Here is a 25,181-nt window from a genome sequence, read left to right on the forward strand (position 1 = left end):
AGGATCAGAAGTGAGAGGTGACTGACTCCAGGTCTGAGCCCAGCGCGGTGGGGAATAATAATACAAGTGTCATGTAATTACAAAGTCTCTCAGGTAAAATGTATATTTATTTTCTCTGGGTCTTATCAGTCATTTTCTTACAATACAACAAATAAGTGAAGTTGTAACAAACATGCAGCTTTCTTTAAAACTGGCAGCATTAACATGAAAGGAAATTGTAGCAACACAACACTGAGTTTATACCCAGATTTGTATCAAATTAGCCCAAAAAAGGTGAAGAGGAAAAAGACCTGTCACAGCGCATTTGGTGAAAGTAAAATTGCAGCGATGGCAGAAACATTCTATTCACGATCGGACACCAAACGCTGGACATCTCTTTAAAGTCAGCTTTGAATGGAAAAAAATCCCAGTTGCACAACAGTAAACCAACAAGCCCCGATTTGTGAAGGTTTCTGGGAAACTGGTAACTACACAACAGGCCGTGTTTCACAATCAGATCTAAGCAAACTCTTAAAGGGTCACAAGAGAAAAGCAAATCAAGCGTTTCCATGAACTGCTTTGGAGCCAGTTGGGTCAGAGATGAGCACTGAAGGCTACACGAGCCCTTAGTAAACAGAGTTGTGACCAAAACGTCACCCCCGAACGGACCGTGGTGACGGTACACAGGAATCTGTTGTACAGCACGATTTAACTGTTCTCTATTGTGTTAATGCCCAAAAATAAACATTAAGCAATCGGGGGAATATCTAAGACACCGCCAATCATTCATGATTTAAAATCCACCAAATCCAGAGCAGACAAACTCATCATGTAGCAGAAAAATGTGAAAAACCAAAGCACAGGTGAAGGAATGACTTTTAAACCTTGTGACACTACGAAACCCATAACTGTGCTCTCAGTAAGATGCACATGTTCCAGCAAATAATGACATTATTAACTCATACTGCAAGAGTAACCAGCGCATCAGGTCCACTTCTACTCACCGTGTCCCAGTTCAGAGCTGGATCACCACAAGTCTCATTTCTAGTACTGACCAGCCACTATATATATGTGTGTGTGTGTGTATATATACACATACATTACTTACCCCCCCACACACACACTGCTTAAACTAGACCTGCCTTAACCTTGCAGATAAATAGAAGGTGCATGTATACGTTAATCAACCCGATCCACAGAGGGAATAGAAAAGAGGGGCGAGTGACAGGACAGTCAACAGCTGTTTCCACGCACCTCGTCCAGTGGACTTTTGGAGAGGTATTCGTTGTTTATGGAGCCATGTTGTTATTCATGAATGATTCTCGTATCCATTGCCACATCTTTCCTGTCGCTTCAGGGTCACCCCACGAGTAGTGTTGACTACAGGTCGACTCGTTGTACGGATATCTGCATGTTTTTAAGTTAATAGGAGTATCATTTATTGGGACGCACTGGTACAGCGACTGAGTGACCTATCGTCACCTTCCTTTAAAAAAAGAAAAAGGTCCAGATCTCAAATTAGGACACAGTTCCACAAGTGGGCTTAGCCTGGAATATGTGGCCTCCATGTGAAGTGCACTAGTCAGAGTCTGATCCTGAGTCCTCAGGTTGATCACAAAGAGTTTCTTCAAGAGGTGCTAACGTTCCGTCAGGCCGGACCCCCATTGGCCGGATCACGTTCTGCCTGTGGGCACAAAGAGAGAAACATCAGGTATCCCTCTGCTGGAAGGAAGGGAAACACATTTCTTATGTTTCCAATGTAAACTAAACCTACCTTTGAATCATCAGACCGTCTGAAGAGAGCTTTTACATCTTTACTTAAGATCAAGTCAAATCAAGAACGCCCCCCTCCCCCTTTCAAGGACTCTTGCCCCTGTCTGGCCCCCCTGTTCCCCCCAGCAGATTAATTACAGGATCAGCCCTCACTCTAATCTCCTCAAAGCCACTATTGCCCCTTCATCCTAATCCAATTATACCTGTCCTGTGTGTCACCACTTCCTCAAAGATGATTCATCTCAGAATTATCTACCACGGCCATTTTTTTCCCTCCATTTGCATGAATTTGAGATTCAAATATAAATAGCCATGTCCACTGAGTCCTTTGATAACATTCAACGCATCCTTGGCAGACTGCAGGTTAAATTCTCAATTCTGGAAATATCTCCAGAATTTTAGGTAACAAATAGTTTAATTGATAAAACTTGCAGAGATGCCCCACTAGTTGAGAGCCTTATATCACTGGTTTAACTCAGCAGGTACACGAGGACTAACCAGCACACAAACAAAAACATGAAACATGATCTCTGCCAATTAGCGTCTAAACATTCCCTCCTCTTCTACTCGGACTGGCAGATGGGGGGGGGGAGCAGAATGTGTGCTAATTGGAGGAGCAGTTAAGTAGTTAGGGGAGTGCATTCTTACAGGGCTCTGACTGATCTCCTTAGAGCCTGTGCTGAAGACGCACCTCTTGCTAGCCATCATCAGGAGGAGAATAAAGAAGTCGCAGCCTTTGGAAAGGAATCTCACTCTTCTGGGCACACGCGCCTCATTACAGCTCAACCCTCTCTTTGGCCCGACAATAACGAGGGCCAGCTGACTTATGTCTGCACATTTGTTCCTCCACGTTCCACCCAAATTGCTTTGTTGTCAGTTGTGCATCCGTCTGTTCCCACTCGCTGCCCGGCCAATGACCGACGCCTCACAATGACAACAATAAGTCAGCACCCGGGTCGTCAAAAACCCGAACGCGGCACATAAAGGAACCAGGACCGCCAAGCCGACTTTCTGTCCCAATTAGGTGATAATTAACAAGGCTGTGGTAATGACGCTGCGGTGGCGTGCCGGCAGCTTCCGTTTTCTTGGTCTGAATGCTGCGGCCTAATTGAAGCGGCAGAGATTCTTCCTTTGATGAAGCGGTTGGCAGGGAGCATGCTCACCGCTACCTTCGTGCAGCATTGTGCTCCACCGCTCGCTGAGGAAAGGTCATCACGAATACAGCCGCCCTCCATTAATGACATGAATACTTTGAGCAGGCAAAGTTTCTAAAACTGAAAAAGTTATTGATCTTGATTGATTGAAATGTGGTACTAAGCCGTTTGTCAGTACGTCTGCCTTGTTTATTATTATCATTATTTTTGACAAAGGGGTTGAAGACACTGACCACGCTGCCAAAGAATCTACGATTCAAGACTTGATTCTTCTCATTTCCGGTTTCTATTGTATTGTCATCGTTATTCGCTCTCTGCGTTTTACTTTGTGTAATTACCTCGACAACTTGTCAAACATATTGACAAGTTTCTGGGCTTCATACTCCTTCTGCTCTTCGGTCATCTCTTCGATGGGATTCGGCATCGGCTCCTCCACATGGCCGGTGATTGGGTTAATGCTGCCGAGCAAGCAGATGGGAAACATCAAACGGTGCCTCTTAGCGGGTGTCAACATGCGGCTGTGAGCGAACCCGTGGTCCTTTTCAAGAGAACTCACAATGGTTTAGCAGATTTGTATTCCTCGGTGTCGGAGTCTTCGTCTTCGGAGTACTGAGTCTCTCCTCTCCCTCCTGCGAGAAGTCCTCGAGCCACCAGGAGTCCTGCTGCGTTTCCATACCCGGTGTACTTCAACAGGTTGTCCACTAGCAGACACGATAGATGGCAGAGCTTGTTACACCAATGTTCATCATGTGCGATCAGGAGCCGATCTGACATTGTAATCATGCAACTGGCAGTTCACTGGTTTATCATTTGCATCCAACTGGACACCTGCGCCTCCTGATTTGTCTTTCTTTCTTCCCCCCCCCCCCACACGACCTGACCACTGCTCACCGCTTTCTTTGCAGAGGACAAAGAGAAATTCTGCAGCAGTCTGCTTCACACCCATGTCAACATGTGTCATGAGGCGAACCAGCTTGTTCCTGGTGGTGGTGCCGATCTCCGGCCTGTTCTTTACATCTTTCAGCGGGGGAAGCACCTGAAGATGCAGATATAATAAGAAAGAGTTCAGATTAGGTCTCACTTTGAAACACAGTAACTGGGTAATGAAAACACACATTTTCATGGACCTATGAAAGTACTCCAAATCGGGTTAGAATCACTGTGAGCTTTCAGTACTAAAATAAGGGGCATCTCAATAAGAACGGTCCTAAACATTAGCAATGTCTCATACTTTATTATGATGAGGTCTTTAAAAAGCCGCCTGGAGCTACTGTACCTGAGCTTTGATATATCTGCGGATCTCCCGGTGGTGTCTGGATCCTTCAGTCAAAAGGCTGAGGACCGGAGTCAAACCTTCTTTGTAGTTGGAGCCCTGCTTGGAGTGACACAAACCAGAGACACTTCACAAGCTGCGGATGGGTTTTAGTCAGTGGAGCACACGGGCAATATGAAGAATAATGAGTTAAAAGAAAAGATGAGTGGCTGAAAAACTAAACGACATGCAGCAAAGCGTTGTGTCATGTTGTGCAATGAAAGGGGGCCTGCACCACATTAAACTGTGCATCATGTCCAGCTGCATCTGTGTAAACAGGTTTTAAATGTGTGCGTTGTAGTTTGCATGTAAGCTTGAACAAGTCCCTTTAATTCACTTGTATCACTTGCACTTTACTGTTGTATTTAAATATGAAGTTACCCATTACCCAAAACCAGCCCTCTCTATGTATTTGCTACGGAGTATGAACGTTACCTTGTCCATCCTTTTCTCCATGAAGTCTATTAACATCTGGACAGCATCCATATTCTTTCCACCATATATCTCTAGTCCACCCTGGACAGGCACGTCGATTAACACATCCAGGCAGGACACAGGCAGGTTATTCAGCAGGTTGATGGCATGGCTGGATATAAATAAAAATAATCTTCATGGCATGATCAGATTTTTTTAAAGTTTAATATACTTAGTCTGAACATTCACATTGATTTTGTGGGCAAAATCTTGCAACAGGCAACTAGAGACAAGTAGTGAGAAATATATCAATATAAATAATAAAATATAGCATGGAGAACTTCTATTAAGGACAAATAGCTGGTGTCTGTAGTAGCTGGACAGCACAGTAAAAGGTAATATAAAGCCAAACATCCAAGCGCTTTTAACAAATAGTATAACTCATATTTTTTCAATTATTGGCATAATCTACCTAATTCAATTTGTTTTTAAATCTTTTTTAAATTTATTCTGAAGTTATGTAACAATCAATTGGTGCGCTAATTCAAAGGGTCGATCTACTAACTCTGTGTTTATAACCCGAGCCACAGACACCTCTGGGATCTTAATGCGTTTGGTGGTTTTCTCTAAAAAGCATGCATTCACACTCCCCTCCCCCACTTAAAACAGTTAATGTCTGTAAAAAAATAAAACAATAGTTCGGTTGGTCAATGGACCAAACACCCATGAACGGTTCATCCAGTGACTCGACGGGTCAAGTGAAACATCCATCTCCTTTACATGACACTGTTCAAATCTCAGTCTCTGGATTCCTGGCATTCCTGCATTAAATTACTATGAGAAGAAGACGCTGCCACAGTGTTACGACAGCTAAGAGCATCTAGAAGATGAAACGCCCAACAAGGCTCCAAGAAATGTCGCTTTTTCCCACGACACCAAAGTCTGGATCATGTGCTCTCAGTCTTACTTTGGAGGGGCTGCTCTGGCAAACCACAGCGAGGGACACCAGAACACGGACTCAAGTTACTTTGCTGAGCACTCGAAGCACTTTGATTGTCCAGTTTCACGGGTTGCCGAGGGCACAGCGCCTTGAATCACTGTTTGCAGTGTAGTTTATTAAAGGAGATTAAAATGTATATATATTGAGAGTAAAGAACAGACTTCTGACCTGTGTGCTTCCTCGGTTTTCTCCTCGGTCTCAGTCTTCAGCATCAACAGATGACGCAAGATGGCAGCAATGAGTCGGAAATGGTGCTCATCTTCCTAATAAATCAAGAATGTACAGTTTTTATTCCAAGTTCACATTGTTCAGAGGTAAAAAGAAAACAATGCGTCGTAAGCAACGAGGATAAAGCATAGAAAGCAAATGCCTAACTGCAAAATTTGCACTACAACCTGTGTGGGAAATGCTTGATGAACTGTTCTTTTCAACAGTATTCATGTCATCTCATATTCCCTGCTGATTGCTCGTATGGCATTTTTATAGAGCACAGTGTCGCAAATGGTAGACACAAATATTGTGTTAATAAAAACTTCGCTTCGACACCTTTAAAAAGTAAGTACTCAGTTGCATCAAGTGTGAAAAAGATTTCAAAGGGAAGGCAAAGTTTATTACTTCTTTAAGTAAGACCTCCTGCATGCATAGATGCACACGGTAAAAGGATGCACACGTAGCCCGTGTCCGTGGGTCAGACTCCACTGTGTGGATTCTGTTGCAGAGCATATTTGCCTGGTTGTAGGAGTGGACTTGTAACGATATTGGTCTTGGATAATGTGTGTGCATGGTGTGTATATCCTGGTTGATTGCCTTGGCCTACAGCCATAAAATCCTGGAGGTCTATATTGAGTGTGGGTGGCTCCCATGGATTGACAAAAGACATTTTACACACTGGTAACGTCCCGTCGGAGCGAAAACAGGAGACCTAAGGGATGGGTGGAGATCAAAGCTAGATTAAAAACACAAAGGAGGAAGAAGACGTTTGGGTTTCTACGGACTCAAAGTGGAGGGAAGGGTCTAACTTGAGAACTAATTTGGTGTCATTACGACTTACATTGTGTCAGTCAGATGCAGCACTTGCAGCCATGTCTCCCCTTCAGTCAAAATTGCATGAAATGTTTTGACAGTCATTTTCAGAAATCAGGCTCAGATACAAATGACTACATCACGAATTACATCAATTACAACCAAATGTAATAGTTGACATGTGCTCTAGAATGATATTTAGTAAATATCTTCCCGTTTCCTTCGCAGGATAAGATACCATTTTTGCCATGTGTGTAGCCTACAAAAGAGTCATTTTGCCACAGTAGGAAAAGCAAAGGTGAGAATAATAAAATCATTGATAGCTCAGTGCTGATACTTGTTATAGAACAGAGTTGCAGCAAAGAAATGTTCTGTTTGAATTCTCTAAACACCAAGACAAGGTGCTTCAGTACTATTGTTCTTATCTGTCCTTTAGCCAACCGTCACCTCGTACTAACCTTTACACAAGGCAATGGGATAATGTCGCCCTTGGAGCAACAACATGTAAAGCAATCTGAATTTCACAGTTCAAAACATCTCCTGTTGGTGTTTAAAGAATCCACACATAATAACATACATACAACACACAACATATCGGATCTCACTCACCTCTCCGCCGGTGTCAGACAGTGTGAGATTGAACAAGGCTTTGAGTGCCTCCATGGTTCTCTCATTGTCCTCCGCGGGCATGGGCAGAGCCTGTGGATCTGGACGGGCGGATTCATAGGGCCCGACCCAGCTCACATCCAGGGTGTGCTCCAGGACCTCCGTCAGCAGCGTGACAGCGTGCAACTCTCGCCTCAAAACCCCTCTGACATCAGGTCGTAGGGCAGACACCAGGAAGAGCAGGCGCAGTGTGAAGAGGCCCACCTCGTGGTGCCATGTGCGGGCGGTGCGCAGGGTGGCACAGAGGCCATCCACCAGCTGCACGTCCACGCTGACCTGCTGAGCAGCGGGGCTGTTGTACACCACGTTGCACAGGCACTTCAAGGCTTCCACCACCACCCTCTCCTCCTCCTCCGACAGGGTGTCTTCCCGAGAGATGTCCCGGTTATCGTCGCCATCCCCGCCGGCCTTCAGGCTCGCCATCCCTCCCAGGATCAGCATGCCCTCCCTGGTGGCCACAGGTGCGAGGACGCGCTTGTCTCTGGACAGGATGCGGAGTGTCTCCAGACACGTCTGCTGACAGCTCGGCTTCACCTGCCTCCGGAGGACTGACAACACACTCTGGCACAACTTCTGGAATTAACAATGGGAGATGATCACGTGACTGGGCGATCCTGATCGTGTAATAAAACAACTGCGCAGACAAACCAATGAACCGTACTTACGATGCGAAGGGATTCCTCCTTGGGGTCGAAAGTGAAGGTGTGGCTATTCTGAAACAGACCAGATCCTCATTGTGGACACCGAACAACTCACGTCACGGACCTTATTGTAAATACACACGAGCCTCTTCCAAAATAAAGGATGTCATTAGCTCTAAAGTGCCTCCAACAAACAGCTAAAGTGTGCTAATGTTGCCATATCAAGTGTCAACGTGAAGTAACGTGACCCGTGAGCTTTAGCATCATCAGCGCTAGTGCGTCGTTGTTCTAACCGTCGTCTCACCGGTACGTTTGGTGGACACGTTCAACCACCTGACGTTAAACAGCGGCAACATCGTAGCTCAGTCGGTCGGTAACACGTTCAACCGGGTGCCAACTGGCGTCATTTGTTCAGCTAGCTAGCTGGCTAACGTTAGCGCCGCGGCTCGTTGTGGTTGACGTGAATAACGAGCGGAGCCGCGATTTACCTCTCCAATGAACTGCCGCAGCAACTTCTCGACGTCCTCTTCGTCGACAGTTTCGAGCTGCGACGAAATAGTATTCAAATCCATGGTGGATATCGGAGGATGCGAGTTGTTCGCTGGGTTTGGACGTCACCAACGGGCGTCGGGCAGCTTTTCTAGCTAGCTGCTAGCAGGCTAGCTTAGTGAGAGCGTCAGTAAGGGCTGCTTCCGTCAACAGGGAACCTCCCCTGAATGTCTCCATCACTTCAAGGCGGCTCCTCGCTCACCTGGTGTACACTGACACTACACACATACATGCACGCAGATACACATATATATATATATATGGTTTTCATATGGGGGGGGGGGGGGGGGCGTTGCACACCTACAAGGGAACGTGTGAGCTGGCCAGGTGTAGCTGGAGGCACTTATGTGACTGCAGAAGAAGAATAAAACTCCTAATGAAGGTCCAGGTGAATGAGTGTCCCCATTCTTGTCATTAGATGTGATCAGGACATGTGCTGTCTTTAGCTGCCGTACAGGAATAATCTCTGGGGTTTGAACCTTAGTTTGCATGTTTTCTCTGATGTTGGTGTAATCTGCAGCTGTCCCTTTTCCTCCTTATCATTTGTGTTGCAGTATACTTTTAGGATTTTTAGAATGCTAACACAAGTTGAAATTTGAAATCAAATTGATAAAGGTTTTCTTTTTAAAGTTTACTTTCAGAAATATGCTTGAGTTAAACTCATTTTGAAGCCCATAAAAGAAGCACAAAGGAAGCTACTTGTTGTTTTTATCTGAACACAAAGCCTGTCGTGAATCCTGCAGGATTTGGGAGAAACGTAACACAGAGGATCTGTTCCAATAAAACCAAATCTAGACGTGGGTCAAAGATCAAAGGTTATGGGACTGAGATACAATGACCCCAGGGAACCAGGACATTCTCTCCATTGAAATGTAATTCTTTCTGCAGTGTTGTTGTGCCACTGAGCGAACCCCCCACTGTGTTAACACTGCATGGAGAGAAGTAACTATGAGCCCAAACTCCTTTAGAAAGAAGCAAACTGGAGCTATAATACAAGGTAAATGTGCAGTGTATTTTCAGAAGTAACACATGTCAACGCCAAATCAAAAGAATTTTACCTAAAACAATGGTATTAAAAACCACAGAAGCAAGACTTAATCAATGAGCAGCCTTTGCTCTTTGCTGAATATTCAAAAGATAAAATGTGTTTAACTATAAAACTGTTAATATTCGGACATGACTGGACTTAAACACAGAAAAAACAGACAGTTGAAAAGGCAATTTGACCAAGACTTTAAATTGTCACCACAGACGGTTTCCAGTGCTTTTATTTACAGAAAAGTGACTAGACTTCATGTTACTGTACACTTTGATAATTTCCATTTTTATAAATACCCATAGGGTAATAGGTCCTCAGTAGCTTTGAGTGCATTATAAAACACACAACCCTAGGTTAATGTGTCTTTCACTAACCATACAAAACAGAGAACAAAGTACCAATTGTAACATAGAAAATAAAGGATACACCATGTTACAACATTACAGAAAATACATACTATATATATATGTATATATTTATATACATACATATACATATAGTCACAGTAAAACAGCAACAGAATACACACGCGCAGTTGTTTTTGAGTCACCGCATTTGATCACTTAAAAAACCATCAAGATGGAGACATCTTAATACACCGATCAAGGAGTTTAAGTCTGTCCTTTGTTTGGTCCCACTATATGTAACGGATGTCCCAAAAGAACTTTAAGGCAGTGCAGTTCATCCACATCCTGCAGCAATCAAAGCTGCTGCAGCAAGTTCATGACAAGATGCTGCACAACGCTGAGCAACAAGAGGAGACACGCACTCACTGAGATTGTACTGGTGTCAGTGAAGGCTTACAGCACTCATCCCCCAGTCACTGACAGGACTGAGGGTCGGAGGGACGATGCTGATTTGTGAGACGGACGAGGGAAACAGAGGTTTACATTCCATAAAACAAAGGCACAGCTTGGCAGCAGCATTGCACTTCTAAATGATTTTGCTGCAAGTTCATTCTATCTGATTTGGACTTTTCCCCCCCAGCAGTGAACAAAAACAACAACTATTTTAATAAACCTCTGCACAAGTTACCGATCATCAGTGATTCAGAGGCTTTCCAAAGTGTCAGTACGTACATACCATGATTCCTATTACCATGTACTCTCTGTTCTTCCCTTTTCATGTACTTGATTAGAAGTGTTCAGATACTTTGCATCCGCAAGTATGGCAGGCTTTTACACGGGGGACCATTGTTTATTTTGCCCAGCCGGTGGTGGCCTCTCCGTTGATGTAGGCAAAGCCAGGGAAATGCTGCGAGTGTTCATACTCTGAGTTCCTGCGTGGGCCAAGGGGGGAGTATAGGTCCCCAGAGGTGGCATAGCGGGATGAATGCATAGGTGGGCTGGTGTAACAGGCGTTAGTTGGTGACACATCGGGCCACCGGGGGGCGACGGGCGCAGGGTGTAGCCGCGGAGTGCTGCCCATCAAGCATGGCTCCATGCGCGACATCTGCCCGTTGAGCTGGTACTGGGGAGGGGGAGAGAAAGAGGAAACAAGTTATGGGGATGCATCAATGTCAACTACTGAGAGAAGCATTCAATTTAGAGAACAAGACAGTAACTGGCTGTTATTTTAACAGACGATTTATCCGATTATTATTGGCTCTATGATGCCTTTAAATCCAAACATATTCAGTTCATTCAGAAAAAGAAAGAAAAACAAAACATCTTGGCATTCAGAGGGCATTTTTGGTATTTCCGTTGAGATTCAAAAACACTGATCTGTGAGATTAGATGCGATGCTCACTCAGCCGGTTAGCTTCGCTTCACACAAGGACTAGAAACCGAGTGCTCATAACCCTCTGTAACAAAACAGCTTCCACACATCTAGACAAACACGATCTAACATGTTAGAGGAGCTAGCAGTCTCTGCCCCACTAGCTGTGTTTATGATGAGCTATGACACAGATATGAGAGTGGTATTAACCTTTAATCAATCCAACTGTTTGATATTTTGGGAAATGCACCTATTAGCTTTTCTTTTAACTATTCCATTAATCAAGGGTCAAATGCTGCAAGGAACACAATACTGGATGAATAGTAACTTGTAAATTGTGTGCGCTGACCCTGCCGATGATAATTTCCTGTCTGGGGAAATTGCTTCACATGTTTGACCACAATGGTCTAAATAGAAAATTAAGTCACTTAAGAAAATGACACATCGGCGGTTGTCCTGCGTTCCTTTTGTTGCGTATGGTGACGGAAGCCAAACGTTTCTGACTAATTCTGCCATCTGTCCCATGTGGATCCGACGAGGTCTCAGCTCGATCCCCAACCTCCCACACGGACAAAGTGCCGGCTTTGTGCCCGATTTAAGCTCAGACCGGCTTCAAAAACAAAACAAAAAGTGGAAGTGCAACCCTATTTCCCTTTTCCTCACTAAATATAAACACAACAGTGGATTCCATTATGAGGGATCACGGCATGGAAAAGGACAGTCAGAGCAGGTCAGAGATGGCTCAGCTGCCTCTTGTTCACAAGCAGAAAAGAGACCATTGAATAACAATATTTTAATAAACGCCCCCTTTAGCTCTGTGGCTACTGGCTCAAACAGATGAAGAGACTATTGAGGGCTGGAGAGAGGAGTAACAGAGCCGGGCTTCTCTTGGCCCGGGCCGAGCCACCTTTCACTGTCTGCTTCCGCTGTGTGGAGAGGGGGGTTCGGGGACTTTTAGAAACACTGCGACTGCTGAGGCCCAGCTGATCTCCTCCCACCATGAAGGCAGCAGAGGCTGGAGGGCCCTTGACAGGAAATTACCATCAAAAGAGTAAACTCACACACCCCAGTCGCAACACAAGCTGTGACATCAGTGTTTCCATCTCATCCCAGCGACCCTTTTTTCCTCCAATTTAAATCTTTAGCCTCATGCTAACTTTACGGCAAAGCGTGCTTCAAGGCCCTTACAAGTAACCTATTGACTGTGTTTATGCTCTTTCTGCTTCTTCTACTTCTTACAAGATGGACAACCAACGTATCCCAGTTGCACACAGCGCTCTAATGTGGATACATACAGATGCAGTTTAGGTGCGCGCGGATGCAAACATACATTCATTTTGCATGATCAAAATATATGATGAACTGCTAAAACTTATGTCTCAATAATAATTTGAACACCCATAATAATACTGAAAATAATTTCGGTCAATTTTGTGATTAATACTTAAATATGCACAACATTGGATGTAGGAGTCAAAGTGATGCAAACCGATACTCATTCATTCTCCATAGGACTGACCTGTGCAGACGACCGGTGGTAGGCGGAGTAGTGGAGGGGGGCAGTGATGGCCGGCTCATGGGCCAGACTGGGATACTGGCTCTGGATGGAGTGAGGGTGCTGGTTGGCGTAGCTGCCGTAGTTGTAGCTACCAGTGTACCTGGAACGGCGCAGGTAGAAAACCCATTAAAAAACGACATCTCCAGGAAAGAAAAAGAACACTGATGCCAACGTGATAATTACCCATGCTCCTCCCTGTAGACAGGCATCCGGTGGGTGGAGGATGGCGGTGGGACCGGAGCGCTGCTCCTCATGCAGGACAGCTGCTGCCCGGCCTCTGGAGCCGAGCCGCCGGCCGTTGTCACTGTGTATGTAAGGGACCAGGTATATGACTGAACAGCGCCTGGTAGACACATACGTGGACACAAAGACAATGTGTTGGCTCAAAGGAATCTATGTGCAGTGAGACGAGTGCTTATTTAGGACGTCTGTGTGTCTTACCCGTGGTGGTGGTGGTGGGGACGCCGGTGTACTCCGGGGACATGGCTGCTGCTGCCGGGGAGCCGGCCGAGGAAGCGCAAGCCGAGTGGACGGACCGAGCGGGAGAGAAAGGTCGCGGAGACGGGGAGGCGGCGCTGGTTTCTGTCACCGGGAATTCCTCCTCTCTTTCTGCTGAAGGTTTAAAGAGAGGACATTACCCGATCTAATAGAGTGAGTAAATACAGTGAATATTTGTAACTCCCACCAAGATCTGAACTCTTCTGCTGAAGCTTGACGCAATATTTTAAGTGTCCTGGTTTTCCGTTTTTTTTTAAATCAGCAACAATATTCACAATTGAGCTAAATGTTTAAAACAAATATCAGTACGTAATTGTTGGAAGACATTTTACAACTGTGCTCATTTACCGATTAGACCTCCACGTGGCAATCTTACCTGTGCTGCCCTCGCCCTTCATGGCCCTCATGAGGACGTTGGCTCTCTCCTGGCAGTGCAGGGACTCCAGCAGGTAAAGCACGTAGTCATCAAACATGAGGTGGATCAGGTGGAAGGAGCCTGCGTGCAGAAAAGACAGGATGACTAGGAGGTGATGGGAAGTTATTGCGTGTGACAGTGAGACCTGGTTGTGTATTTGCGTACATGAAGGTTAGAGACCCGTTAAGACTGAAGCGTTTTAAAGCAAAAAGTGATGTCATCACATCCTGCGGACTGGCGGCGGGGCTTCTGTTATCAGAAGGAAGCGAGCTGGCTTTTTTTCCGTGTACAGAATTAAATATGTCAGCTGACCCCAGGGTCGCACGGAAGATGAGGCCGTGGCATGTGAGGGAGTGTCACAATTGTGTCATTGTGCGGGTCGCTGCCTCCGCCCTGCGCACAATAAACACTTGTGGCTATTCAAGGGAGCGGGTTGTAACGTCGACCGGTTATAAAATGGAAAAGACAGGCTTTTGTTAATTAGCTTTGTGCACAGAGACCTGCTTTACCAAAACACTGACACCAGCTGTGTCTTTGAAATTCACAGACAGGGTCGAAGGACACAAGGAGAGGAAAGAGAGGCCATTTTATCTTTGCCCCCCAAAAGTTTTGCATTCTCTTTGTTTTAGATATGAGATCCATGCTTTAGAGGCCCCGCGGATTTGGTTGCACTGAATCTTGTATGAAGCTTATGAACCAGTTTTCAGTTCTGTGGTGATATGAATATCGATGTCAGATGTATTTGTGAATCTGTCTGAACCGAAGCTCACTGGAACATCTTTAAATGTGACACATCTCCACATTAAGCAGTGCAAAATCCATATTTTGTTTTGGTTTCATTGATTTGCTAAGTGTTAAATGTATTAATGCTGAGCGCAAATCATTCCTCATGTGGGAAAACCACTAAATTCTGACTTGGGGCATATTCTGTGAGCAGGACTTGATAAAAAGTGTGTTCAGTTAACTCAGCTATAGCTAAGGAAGCTGCAGAAACAGGCAGGTTTAATACATTGTTATTTAAGGGCTACACTGGATGGATAATAATTAAAAAAAGCTTGATTTTTAGGTTAAGAAAGTTTCTATCTGATAATAATTCCACAAATATCTTTCTATTTCTATATTCTGTGTAGTCCCCCCTTGTATATGCATGACACAAGATACTAGAAATGACTTTTCCCTATACCCATGAACCAACGTCAAAGTTCTTTTGTATTTTTTTGTGTATTTCCGGCTGTCTGTGTCACTGATGGAGGGGGACAAAGCATTAGCAGCTCACCGAAGCTGGGCGCGCTGTGGAGGGTCATGTCGCGGATGACTCTGGTACCAAAACACGACCACATCAGCAGGAACTGTTGGGCCACCTTCTTCAGGCACCCGGGCCTCTTCCCTGCCACCTAGAGTGAACATTTCCATGTGAAAAGAGGGGGAAGGGTTGAGATGGCGGCGTAGCATTAACCCCCGGGTCCACATCGGGGCTTAACCCTCAGGAACGAAAAACATGTCAACAAGTCAACTATTTAATTTGCCCCCCGAGACACGCCCTCCTATTGAACTATTGTCTGGGCAGTCCAAGACGTTGCCAGGGCAACCACATTTTACAAGGCCACATCAGGCACATAATGGACGCAAATGGGAGGCTTGAAGACATCATTAACTGAGAGGATTGCAACGTGAGCACCTCTGGGTGAGAAAGACACACAGAGACGCAGGTGAAGCTTCTACAAAACAACTCAAATGCTGCAGCACAAACACTCGAGACGTTTGGTTAAAATCCCCTCAGGGCATCCAACATAGGAAATACAAAAACCTTATCATAGAGAGAGTCTAAAGACATATTTTTCCCTAAATGGGTGAAAAAGGTAAACGCTGTCTGACCTTGACGACGCAGCGATCCACCATCAGGTCCAGCCACTCGATATACGCCTCGATTGGCGACTGCTCCTCCAATAGACGATCAAACTCCTGATACACTGCAACGGGAGGGAGACCGTCATGTTATTTCATCACTTCACGTCACTGGAAAAGTGGAAAAAGCGACCTCCACCTATCGGCGCAGTGAATGGGAGACGCTCCGCGGGGCGCCTCAGAGGAGCGTGAACTCGCTTAACCTCTTGGTCCCCGTCGTTAATGCTTGGACTCTGCTGGCCGTGGGAACGAGTGTCCCACGTTGTGGCGGCAGCGTGTACTCCTGTGTGTTTGAGATGGACTTACGGTGGATGATAAGCTGCCGGTGCTGCTCCTGTGAGTCCTCCATGGTGTAAAGTGTCTGCTTGGTGATGCTGTTCAGGTCCACATTCCTCCAGTCCTCCAGCATTTGAAAGGTGATGTCGGCGCTGTTTATCACAGTGCGAGAGGCCTGAGGACAGATACATCGACAATATTACAAGAGCGTTCCCATATCCCTTATCGGCTGTGTTTGTTCATGTGGATTTTTATTAAAAACATTGACACCAAGATAGGCACCTGACAGAGATGATTTAATGATGTTTGCCGCTTTAGAATCTGAGAAAATCTTCTGGATACTGGAAACAAAAAAAGGGAATGAATTTGTTTTAGTCCTGTGAGTGTCATCATTTAAACTGTTTGTACTACAATAGGATGCGGCTTTTTACATACGTTCAAATTTGATATTCCTCAGGTTTTCAGGAAGGTCATGAAGTGCTATTTTGAGCCACTCATCAAGTTGCTTGGCAAATTTCCGAATAACCTGAGTCAAACTGTGTGGATGAAAGAAAACAGGGACACGATTGGAGTGTGTTGGATTCACACTGCAAAATAGACACCTCTCGTCACTTCAATGCAACAAACACAACGTGACATCTGAAGTCATTTCAGGTACGATCACACTCCCGATGAGACTTGACAGTGAAGAGTCCAGGCGCTCACCTGTCAGGCAGAGCTTGCAGGACGGTGGGCATCAGCACCCCGGAGATGGCCTTGTAGAGGATGGAGTCGCAGACCCCCACTATGTTCACCACGGTGGTGGAGCCGAGGACCGGCAGCATGTGGGGCGGCATGCCCTGCCAGAAGTGCAGCAAGAAGCTTTGGACCTGAAAGTAACACACAATGTTCAACGTTACAGGGAATACAAGTTATTTGATAAACTCTTTTAAACTTTGTGTCTGGTAACACTGGACCTGGATGCATAAAGACACTTGCCTCATCAAAGTTGGCTCGGATAACCGTGTCCAGTATCCTCTGACAGTGCGTTCTGTACATCATGATGAAGGTTGACACCTGTGGGCAACAACTGAGTATTAATCTAATTGCGCCACAAACGCTTTTTTCTCTCTTTTGGGGAGAGTAGTAAAGAAGAAAAAAAAAAAGTGGTACAAAAACAAGAGAATAAATCTCGCACAAAGCATGTGAAGCAATAAATTCATGTTACAGGTCCAGGCAGGAGCGGAGTCATATAAAACGAGCTTTAGAGATCAGCAAAACACAAACCATTTAAAACCCCCGCCCCTCTTTAGAAGGCAGACAGCTAGTGCCTTTCCTTTGTCCATTGCAGGATCTTATTATCTCCCCCAAAAGATTAAGAGTTAGTGAAGAGCCAGCAAATAAATCCTCAAGGTCCTTCTCTAAATGCAAACCCAGTGAAGGTCCCGGGCATAAAGGGCTGGAGCCAGAGGGGGCGCAGAGATGGTGGGATGGCAGGGAGGGGGGGGGGGGGGGGGGTGTGTGTAAGGATGGACTTTTAAAAACTCCTGTTTACCCTCTCTTCTGGCAGGCTGGAGGGTAAATTTAGGTCTTTGACATTTGGAAACTCTGGCAGGAGGGTTCCCAGTTTGGAGCGCGGTGAATACGCCACAGCCTGCTTGGTGACCTCTTTCTTCCCGGTCTCGTTCACCCACGCCGCTCCCTTCTTGGAGTACATCACGTCATAATACTGGGAGGTCTCCTTCACGGCTATGCCGTAGTAGTGGTACCTGAGGGAGAAAGTAGAAAGACATGAGACTTTAGCTAAAGGAAACCGTGGAATGAACAAAATAAATAAAAAGACATTGCTTGAAAAGAGTAGTTTGCTCAGGTTTTACTCTGATTACTAAAAATGTGGACAAAATAATGTCATTGAAAGGATTAAATAGTCAGGTCTTTGTATCAAATTCAAAAAGTGAAGATTACTAAAAACAAAAGAAAATATTCTCAAGATAAACTCAAGATTCTCAAGTCAGAACCACAATGGAATTTATTTATTTGCGCTTTTGGTCTACCATATTTGAATTCAGTTTAGTTTATTTAGCATTCTCTCTGTCAGTGTGCCGGGGGGGTCGAGTGTGTGTGACCAACTCACTTAGACTGCCCTCTTGTCCCAAGTCTTCTGGTAGTTAACGCTGGAAACTGTTGCCTTATGATCTATGAACAGGAGAGAAAACCTCAGTCAGCGTTCTGTAACAATAGAGCTGGGGGGGGGGTTGTTATATCAAATGTATCTTTCACACTACTCAATTTATGTAGAGATAAAAATCATAGTTTATGTTAACACGTGACACCTTGCATTTCCCAGGAGGAGAAAACGGGAACATCAAAGGTCTCATAGTAGTTTTCTCAGGGAGGTCTCTGGGGGGATCCGTTTATGACATCCAGGGATATTAGTTTTTAGTCTCCCCTCATCTATCCACCCACCCGTCGCCTCTCCTTCTCCCTCTCTTTCCCCATCTCCACTCCCTCCTTCCTCCTTTCCTCTCTTTTTGTCCAAAGAGATTGGCTCCTTGCTCCAACTCCTGGTGCAGAAACTTCAGCAAACAGTGTAGCTCTCCATTGTGTGGGATGAAAAAAGAGGCCAAGCTGTGAAGTTTCTGTCAGGCCCCGCTTGATAAATGAGCAGACAGGGAGGCAGTCCGGGCCCTCTCTTGTTTTTTTGTCCTGAATCAATGAAGCCTTCCTAAAGGACACCCCACACTGCTCCAGCCACTGATCTAACATTCCGCAACATCTCACCCTTCCAAATTTCCTTTAATTACACATTAATCCAGGCCCCTTCTCTTTTTCAATATCTTCCGACAGGAGCCGCGGACGGGTGGGGGCGGGCCGGGCTGGGGGTTGGGGGTTGGGGGTTGGGGCCGGAGTCCGGGGTACGGGGGATGGCTGGGGGTGGGAAGGCTGAGGAACTTGTCGGGGTTGTGGGAACAGACGAAAGCACATCTCCTTTGGCTCTAGATGCGCTTTGCTCGCTTCACACTGAGCTGCAGTTGATATTAATTCAACAGCAGCCAACAAAAAAAGACGGCAACCCGGGCATGAAATGGTCAGACTAATTCTGGTTTAGTAACGAGATTGTTGCTTTTCAATTAATATCCACGTTTGTCGTCTTCTGTTGAGTCATTTTGTCTCGATTGCTCCAAACTCACTTGTCTGCATGCAAGACTCCACGTGGAGTTCACGGCTTGCATTGGTTAAAAAGAAGAAAAGGAAAGGAAACAATAAGTTTGACCTTCGTTTCCAATGATTTGTGAATCTCACCTTTCCGAAGCTGGCTGCGTTCACAGGCTGCGTGTCCTGTTTCTCACTGAAGTCCAGGTAATGCATGTAGAGGGCACTTCGGGGGATGCACACACCTTCAGCTATCTCATAGTTCTCTTCTAGCCTGTGAATAATAAGAAGAAGAATTATCAGCGCAAAGTAAATTGAATATGGTTCTGACTCGTCAAAACAAATGTGAAAGAAGCAGTAATTTAATATAAAAAATTCCGGCAAAGATAATAAATGTAAATGTTTTTTGATCATATTGAATCACATCAGGTAAAGTCATTCAATAAGCAGGATTAAAGCAGCAACTTTACATACTTTACATACTTGCCATATTACCTGACACAAAGCATTGACAACGATCTCACAATTACACAGACAACAAAAACTGCTCCTATGAGAATATTTATGTGTGTCGTAGTGCCAAAGACCATTTTCCTGATGATAGCAAGTGATCCTGTCCAATAACAACTGTACTGTAAAAATGGAGATGGGCTACCAAGCACTCCACATAAGTGGATGTACTTTATTACAGTTTTACATTGAATGTGCTTATCTTCTGTTTTCAGTTCCTGTGTATAAAGGGTTGCGTTGGTCTTATTCTAGCCTTGCATGACTTTGTTCAGTTGGATAAAATAATAAATGCGAGTGAAAGCCTAAAGTTTTCCGATAACACGTCATGTTGCATATTAATCTGCATTGAAATATTAGATTATAAATGAATAATTTTGCACTACGAATTCTATTTAATACATCTATTGAATCAAAGTGGTCCCTGTTAGTGTTTGTTTAGCTGCACGCAGGCTCCTGTTTGGACACATTAGATGAAATCATCTCGTATCTGTAAAACAGATCCCTCTGTTTATTATTTATTTCTCTTTTGTGGAGTTCCCCAGCGGTCTATTTTGAGTGTGATTTTTTTTTAGCTATTCACTGTGACAGCTATTCACTGTTTTCCAAATGTTTGGAACAGCTCACTAATAAGTTCATAAATCAGCAGATAAAGCATCATGTGCAGCTCGTCCCGGTGCAACAGATTATAAACTTAAACGACTTTCACTGAGTCAACAAACTAAATGTTGAATCTTGCCGTCACCTACCTTGCGTCATTACCACAATAAATATATATTTTCTGTTTATGAAACATTTACTTTCCCAATGTGAGGGAATGTCTCCCTTCCCTAAGAAAGCTGAACTATTGATAAAATAACAATTGCCATTTCATTTTTTCTAATAACAGCCTTATTTTGAAATAAGTGCATTTTTAACACTGGATAGTCTACTAATGGTTATTCTGTGCCAATCCGGGTTTAATATAAAAAGCTAATTACAGCATATTCTCTGAAAATTTAAATTCAACTCATGGCCAAACAGTCGCGTGACCAAATGTATTCTCCCTGGTTCAACAACTGAAACTTAAAAGCTTGATCAAAAACGACTTTACTGTTGCGTTCATTTGTTGCAGATTTCTCTAGAAAGAAAAAAGCTCCACAGGCACCGTGAAATACAAAAGCCAATTATATCATCATTTATGTTGATAACACTTTACTCTAATATCAGGCACATAATGGACAGATTCACTAATGTTCCTCACACTGGGTTTCACCCCCCACAGTGCAGCTTAAATCAGTATAAATATTCATTTAAGATCATGCTGAAGGCTATTAAGTAAATGGGGTCATTGGTCATGGGGCACTTTTTAACTACTGGCATGTGTGGGGTTTTAATTTGATGCCTGCGCAGGAAATGAAAGATCTGTTGCATGTGGAAGCGGCACCACGTTCTAACTCTGTGTTCCATGTCTCTATTGTTCAACAGCTGTGTGCAGTCCAAATCACCCCCCCCCCCCCCCCCCCGGGAGGACCAATAAAACATTGAATCTGATGCGTTCGTCATGGTCAGATGCAAGACTACAAACATCGTATGTATTTTTAAGTCAAATAAAACAGAATATATATATATATACAGTACCGGTCCAAACCTTTGACTGTAACTGTATGTACATGGAAATAAATAATTAGCTACAAAGTCTATACTCACTAAAGAAACAAAATAGAAATGTACTTTAGATAACTTACCATTGCAGAGTAGCCGGTGTCGAATGAGGTTTTGAGGCTCTGTTGTTTTCTTTTTCTTCATCTGTAACATACAACACATTTAGGATTTTAGGGGCAAAAAAATCCAAGTTTATTTAACGGACATGAAAATGGACAAAACATAAACCTTTTGAAAAAGTGTCATCATTAAATGACAACCATTTTATCTGTGGGACGGACACACGCTCGCCTGCTTACGTTCATCGTTGGAAAGGTTCCCCAGAGACGTGTGACTGGAATATCGCTTGCTCTCACTCTCGTTGAGGCATCTTTCAATCCAGCTCTCTAAAAAACACACCATGGAGCACAGATCACACACTATAAAATCACACCTTTTAGTACAACTCAGAAAAATGAGCCTTTTCTTATTTTTAAGTTATTACAACATTTTAAATCTGGTCAAAAGAATACGATTTTTCAAAAATGTAACTGTGGAACTTTTAAGTGTACTTTAGCTAAAGCGTCAATTCGAAGCAGTTTGGGTCTATTTCTTTGTATTCATTTTTATGGAAACAAACTTTTAATTCTAAAACTCACTTATCTTGCCATGCAGAATTATTTATGTACAGGACACTTTGAGTGGCGGGTTGTGTGGGCAGCGATGCAGCCATCGCTCTCTTTGGGATGTTTTCAGCAGGACGGCAGGAATCCAGCATTGTTCCCAGGAGACTACGAGCGTACATACGCTTCAAAGAGCCTGTGCACGTTACCCAAGCATTCTGCTGGAATACAGGCCATTGTCCTGCTTTAATTTCTACTTGGAAATGGCTCAACGTGTGTGCTTTCTGCAGCAAAACACCAAAGCTTTCATGTAGAAACCCATTTAAAATTCCTTTATTTCTGTCAAGAAAGCGATTTACCATTAGACCAGTGTAACGAAGGACGAAATTACCAAATTATTAATATACATCTTGTTCCGTTCAATTGACAAAGAGCCACTGAATGTCCTAAGTGGAATAATTAAATATAAAGTAAAATATGTTCCCTTATGAAGACTTAATGAACTTGAAATACAAATGAGCAGTCAATACCACCTTAGAAGTGTACACAGTAGTAAATGCTCTCAACCAGTTACTTTTAACAAGGTCTAAGTATTTTTAAATATTTTTCCTCTTTTCTTCCTCAATGTGAACCGACAACAACGACCGTGGCAGCTGCTGCTTTGGGTCAGACTGAGGCAGGACACCCTGTCGGTGCGGCCCATGAGAGGTTTGAGGAATCTGCACCTCGACGTCCGTCACGTGTTGATGGAAAACAAACCTGCGGTTCCTTTCTACAGAATATCTTAGTTGAAGCTCTTTAATGGTGTCAATTGCTGTGAATATATGAGTATCATCACCTTTAATATTGCAAACTGACCATAAAAATACTCGATTCAAATTCTTGTTACACTTAGAAAACATTCGCCTGTAAATCTGAATCTAAACTCTAAAAACCAGCGTCACTGACGGCTCTCTGATAAGTCTCATTATTTACAGTTTGCTTCTAACTAAGAAGTAAAAGGAGAAATGTAAAGGAAAGGGTGGATCCACTGAAGTGAAGCTAATTCTCCACAGAGGGTCAGCTCTCAAGCTTCATTTGCCACAGAACAAATATGTTGGGGATCTAAATAATTGGATTAAATTCGATCACCACTCATTTATTCACACACATGCAGGGTTAAACTAGTCTGCAACGCAGCACCTGCATTCCGTGAATAAATCATAAATCTATTGTGTTTTTACACACAAATGAATAAATTCAGATAATAAAAAAAAACCTTGTTTAACTTCATTCTTGTAATTAGATTTAACCTCAACCGTTCACGTTTCGGAAACCCAAATAATAAAGATGCCTTTACCAGATTGTTTAATCTTTAGTAAACATGATGAATAAAAACTTTCCATTGTTGGACTGATAATAAACGGAAAAATGTGTTGAGAGCAGATACATGCTTTAAACATGATGTGCACGTTTTAACCCTTCTCTTGTAGAGATCATTCCGAAATTTTACATTTATTTTTTCTGAAAACAGCAAGAAGCCACATGACCAATTTAAGCCCCAAAACATTTCAGTGCTATTTCCCTGCGTACTGTGACTTTTCTTGAATCAGTCAACAAGCGACACACTTATGACACAACAGCACATGCATGAGCAAAAACCACTTCAGAAATAAAATTAAATAAAAAGTAAAAGGTTTAAAAAAATAAATAATCTTAATAATAATGAAAAGCCGGGCTGCAGACTGAGAGAAAGTTTTCGTGAGCAGCAGCGGAATCAGAAGCTCACACGGCGCCTCTGAACAGAAGCAGGTTTTCTCAACACAAAGCAAAGCGAGCAGAGGACTGACCTGTGGAATCCATGTCAGGCTCCTCCAGCAGCCCGCAATGCATCCTCTTCCCATCAACGGCACTGGTCCCCCCCCAAGAAAATGGCTCAGTGCACGTTTCCCCCTCCTCGGCGGCTCGCTCCGTGTTTCCGTGACCACTGCCCGTCACGGGAGATGTGGAGGATCTGAGGTTCGCCCAGAGAGGGGTGGTGTTGGTGGAGGAGAAAGGGGGGAGGTGGGAATAAGGGAGGAAAAGGGGGTGGTGGGGGTGTTGGGAGGTGGGTTGGGGGGGGGGGGGGTAGGGACTCCAGAAATCCAGCGGGGGGAAAGCCAGACCCGTCAAAATGTTTGCTGATGTTTCATGGGAAAGGGGCTGATTTTATAGGAGCCCTGATGGGGACATGTCATTGATAGGCTTGGAAGGCTGATGAATGGCCCCAAGTCAGATGGGGATGTGGCAAGGCTCACTGGAAGTCTTTTGTGGGGCTGTTTTGAATAAGAAAAGCTCCCTCCAAACGAAAAAAAAAGAGGCTTAGATCTACGCAGTCCTAACACTGTGGCCTCCCCGTCTTCCATTATGGCATTTAATACGTTTTTATACACCCCAGAGCTCCATATAAACATACATCCCTACACCACCACCGCTCCTGCCCTCTGCTTCTCTTTTTAACTCCCATTTCTTATCCCACGGACACCTGTTGCCACATTTGGCCACTTATCACCACTCAGTCCACCATTAAAGCGTCTTTGGGGTAACTTTGTCCCCGGTTGGACGCATCGTGTAGCCAGCTCATAAAATGCTAAAAAGTGCACCCGGGTGGATGCTTTTGGTGGATTTCTCAGCCGTTTTTCGCTCACTCTTTCGTTGTGGCAACCCTATTTTTGGTGTGCCTCTGAGAAGAGGGAACGGTCACAAAGGGGGGGAAGTAAAAGTGCAAAGCCCGAGGCTGGGAGGGCTCTGATGGAGTGCCTGAGAGCTGGAGAAGCGAAAGCTGTGATTAGAATATGAATGGAACCACAGGAGAGGGGGAGAGGAGAGGGGAAGAAGAGGGGAGAAGAGAAAGGCGGATTACGGCTGAATTACTCACCACACCATGGATAGCAGAGGAGGACTTTCTCCACCAGCACCGCTACTACTCACCGAGTGACACCGTGCAGGTACCTGGGAGCAACGTCACATGAGGAACTGTGCACAGGGCCGTACTTTGTTAGAGCAGGTCCGTGCAGCCTCGTGGGGGAGAAAAGAAGCTGCAGCCATGAATGGATGGTCAAAAGGAGTTTGAGAATATTAAAAAAAAAAAAGGGGCAAGACTCACGATTTTTCATTTTTGCTCATTGTCCATGTCTCTTAATGCGTCAGATTGAACAAGGAATATACTTTAACAACCCATTAATGACACACTACATCAGGACCTGCATGGTGGCTACTGCAAAGCCGTGGCCTCAAAAGGAGGATCTAATTAATTTCAGTCAGAGAAGGAGTCTGTATCTCCCTCAGTGGATGACATCCTTTTTTTCACCCCGTTATCGGCTTATTAGAGCCTCATAAAATAGGACAGGTGCAGCC

General features: G+C 44.3%; 2 protein-coding genes across 5 annotated transcripts; both read right to left on the bottom strand.

Annotated features, from left to right (window-relative positions):
* Nucleotides 1-89: 89 nt before the first annotated feature.
* ric8b (RIC8 guanine nucleotide exchange factor B) lies at nucleotides 90-8,705 on the bottom strand. 2 transcript variants are annotated; one of them, XM_037451068.2, is made up of 10 exons: nucleotides 8,451-8,705; nucleotides 7,987-8,034; nucleotides 7,265-7,894; nucleotides 5,801-5,895; nucleotides 4,654-4,804; nucleotides 4,183-4,281; nucleotides 3,798-3,942; nucleotides 3,463-3,607; nucleotides 3,245-3,364; nucleotides 90-1,663 (listed from the first exon to the last, which is right to left on the bottom strand). In XM_037451068.2, the coding sequence occupies exons 1-10, from the start codon at nucleotides 8,532-8,534 to the stop codon at nucleotides 1,558-1,560; spliced, it is 1,623 nt and encodes a 540-aa protein (XP_037306965.1). In that variant the 5' UTR covers nucleotides 8,535-8,705; the 3' UTR covers nucleotides 90-1,557. The 2 variants fall into 2 exon arrangements, with proteins under 2 accessions (XP_037306965.1, XP_037306966.1); XM_037451069.2 differs by having other exon boundaries at nucleotides 4,183-4,278; nucleotides 8,451-8,704.
* Nucleotides 8,706-9,761: 1,056 nt separating this feature from the next.
* Nucleotides 9,762-23,828, bottom strand: rfx4 (regulatory factor X, 4). Of its 3 annotated transcripts, none has more exons than XM_037452233.2 (18): nucleotides 23,636-23,828; nucleotides 21,504-21,590; nucleotides 21,288-21,348; nucleotides 19,204-19,327; nucleotides 18,035-18,096; nucleotides 17,456-17,669; nucleotides 16,900-16,977; nucleotides 16,627-16,790; nucleotides 16,357-16,457; nucleotides 16,204-16,262; nucleotides 15,952-16,096; nucleotides 15,616-15,710; nucleotides 15,017-15,134; nucleotides 13,702-13,821; nucleotides 13,269-13,436; nucleotides 13,011-13,170; nucleotides 12,789-12,927; nucleotides 9,762-11,020 (listed from the first exon to the last, which is right to left on the bottom strand). In XM_037452233.2, the coding sequence occupies exons 1-18, from the start codon at nucleotides 23,676-23,678 to the stop codon at nucleotides 10,748-10,750; spliced, it is 2,211 nt and encodes a 736-aa protein (XP_037308130.2). In that variant the 5' UTR covers nucleotides 23,679-23,828; the 3' UTR covers nucleotides 9,762-10,747. The 3 variants fall into 3 exon arrangements, with proteins under 3 accessions (XP_037308130.2, XP_037308131.2, XP_037308129.2); XM_037452234.2 differs by having other exon boundaries at nucleotides 13,011-13,131; nucleotides 13,269-13,439; nucleotides 23,636-23,827; XM_037452232.2 differs by having other exon boundaries at nucleotides 13,269-13,439; nucleotides 23,636-23,827.
* Nucleotides 23,829-25,181: the final 1,353 nt, after the last annotated feature.

The sequence above is a fragment of the Pungitius pungitius genome, chromosome 6, assembly GCF_949316345.1.
Source record: "Pungitius pungitius chromosome 6, fPunPun2.1, whole genome shotgun sequence".
NCBI lineage: Eukaryota > Metazoa > Chordata > Actinopteri > Perciformes > Gasterosteidae > Pungitius > Pungitius pungitius.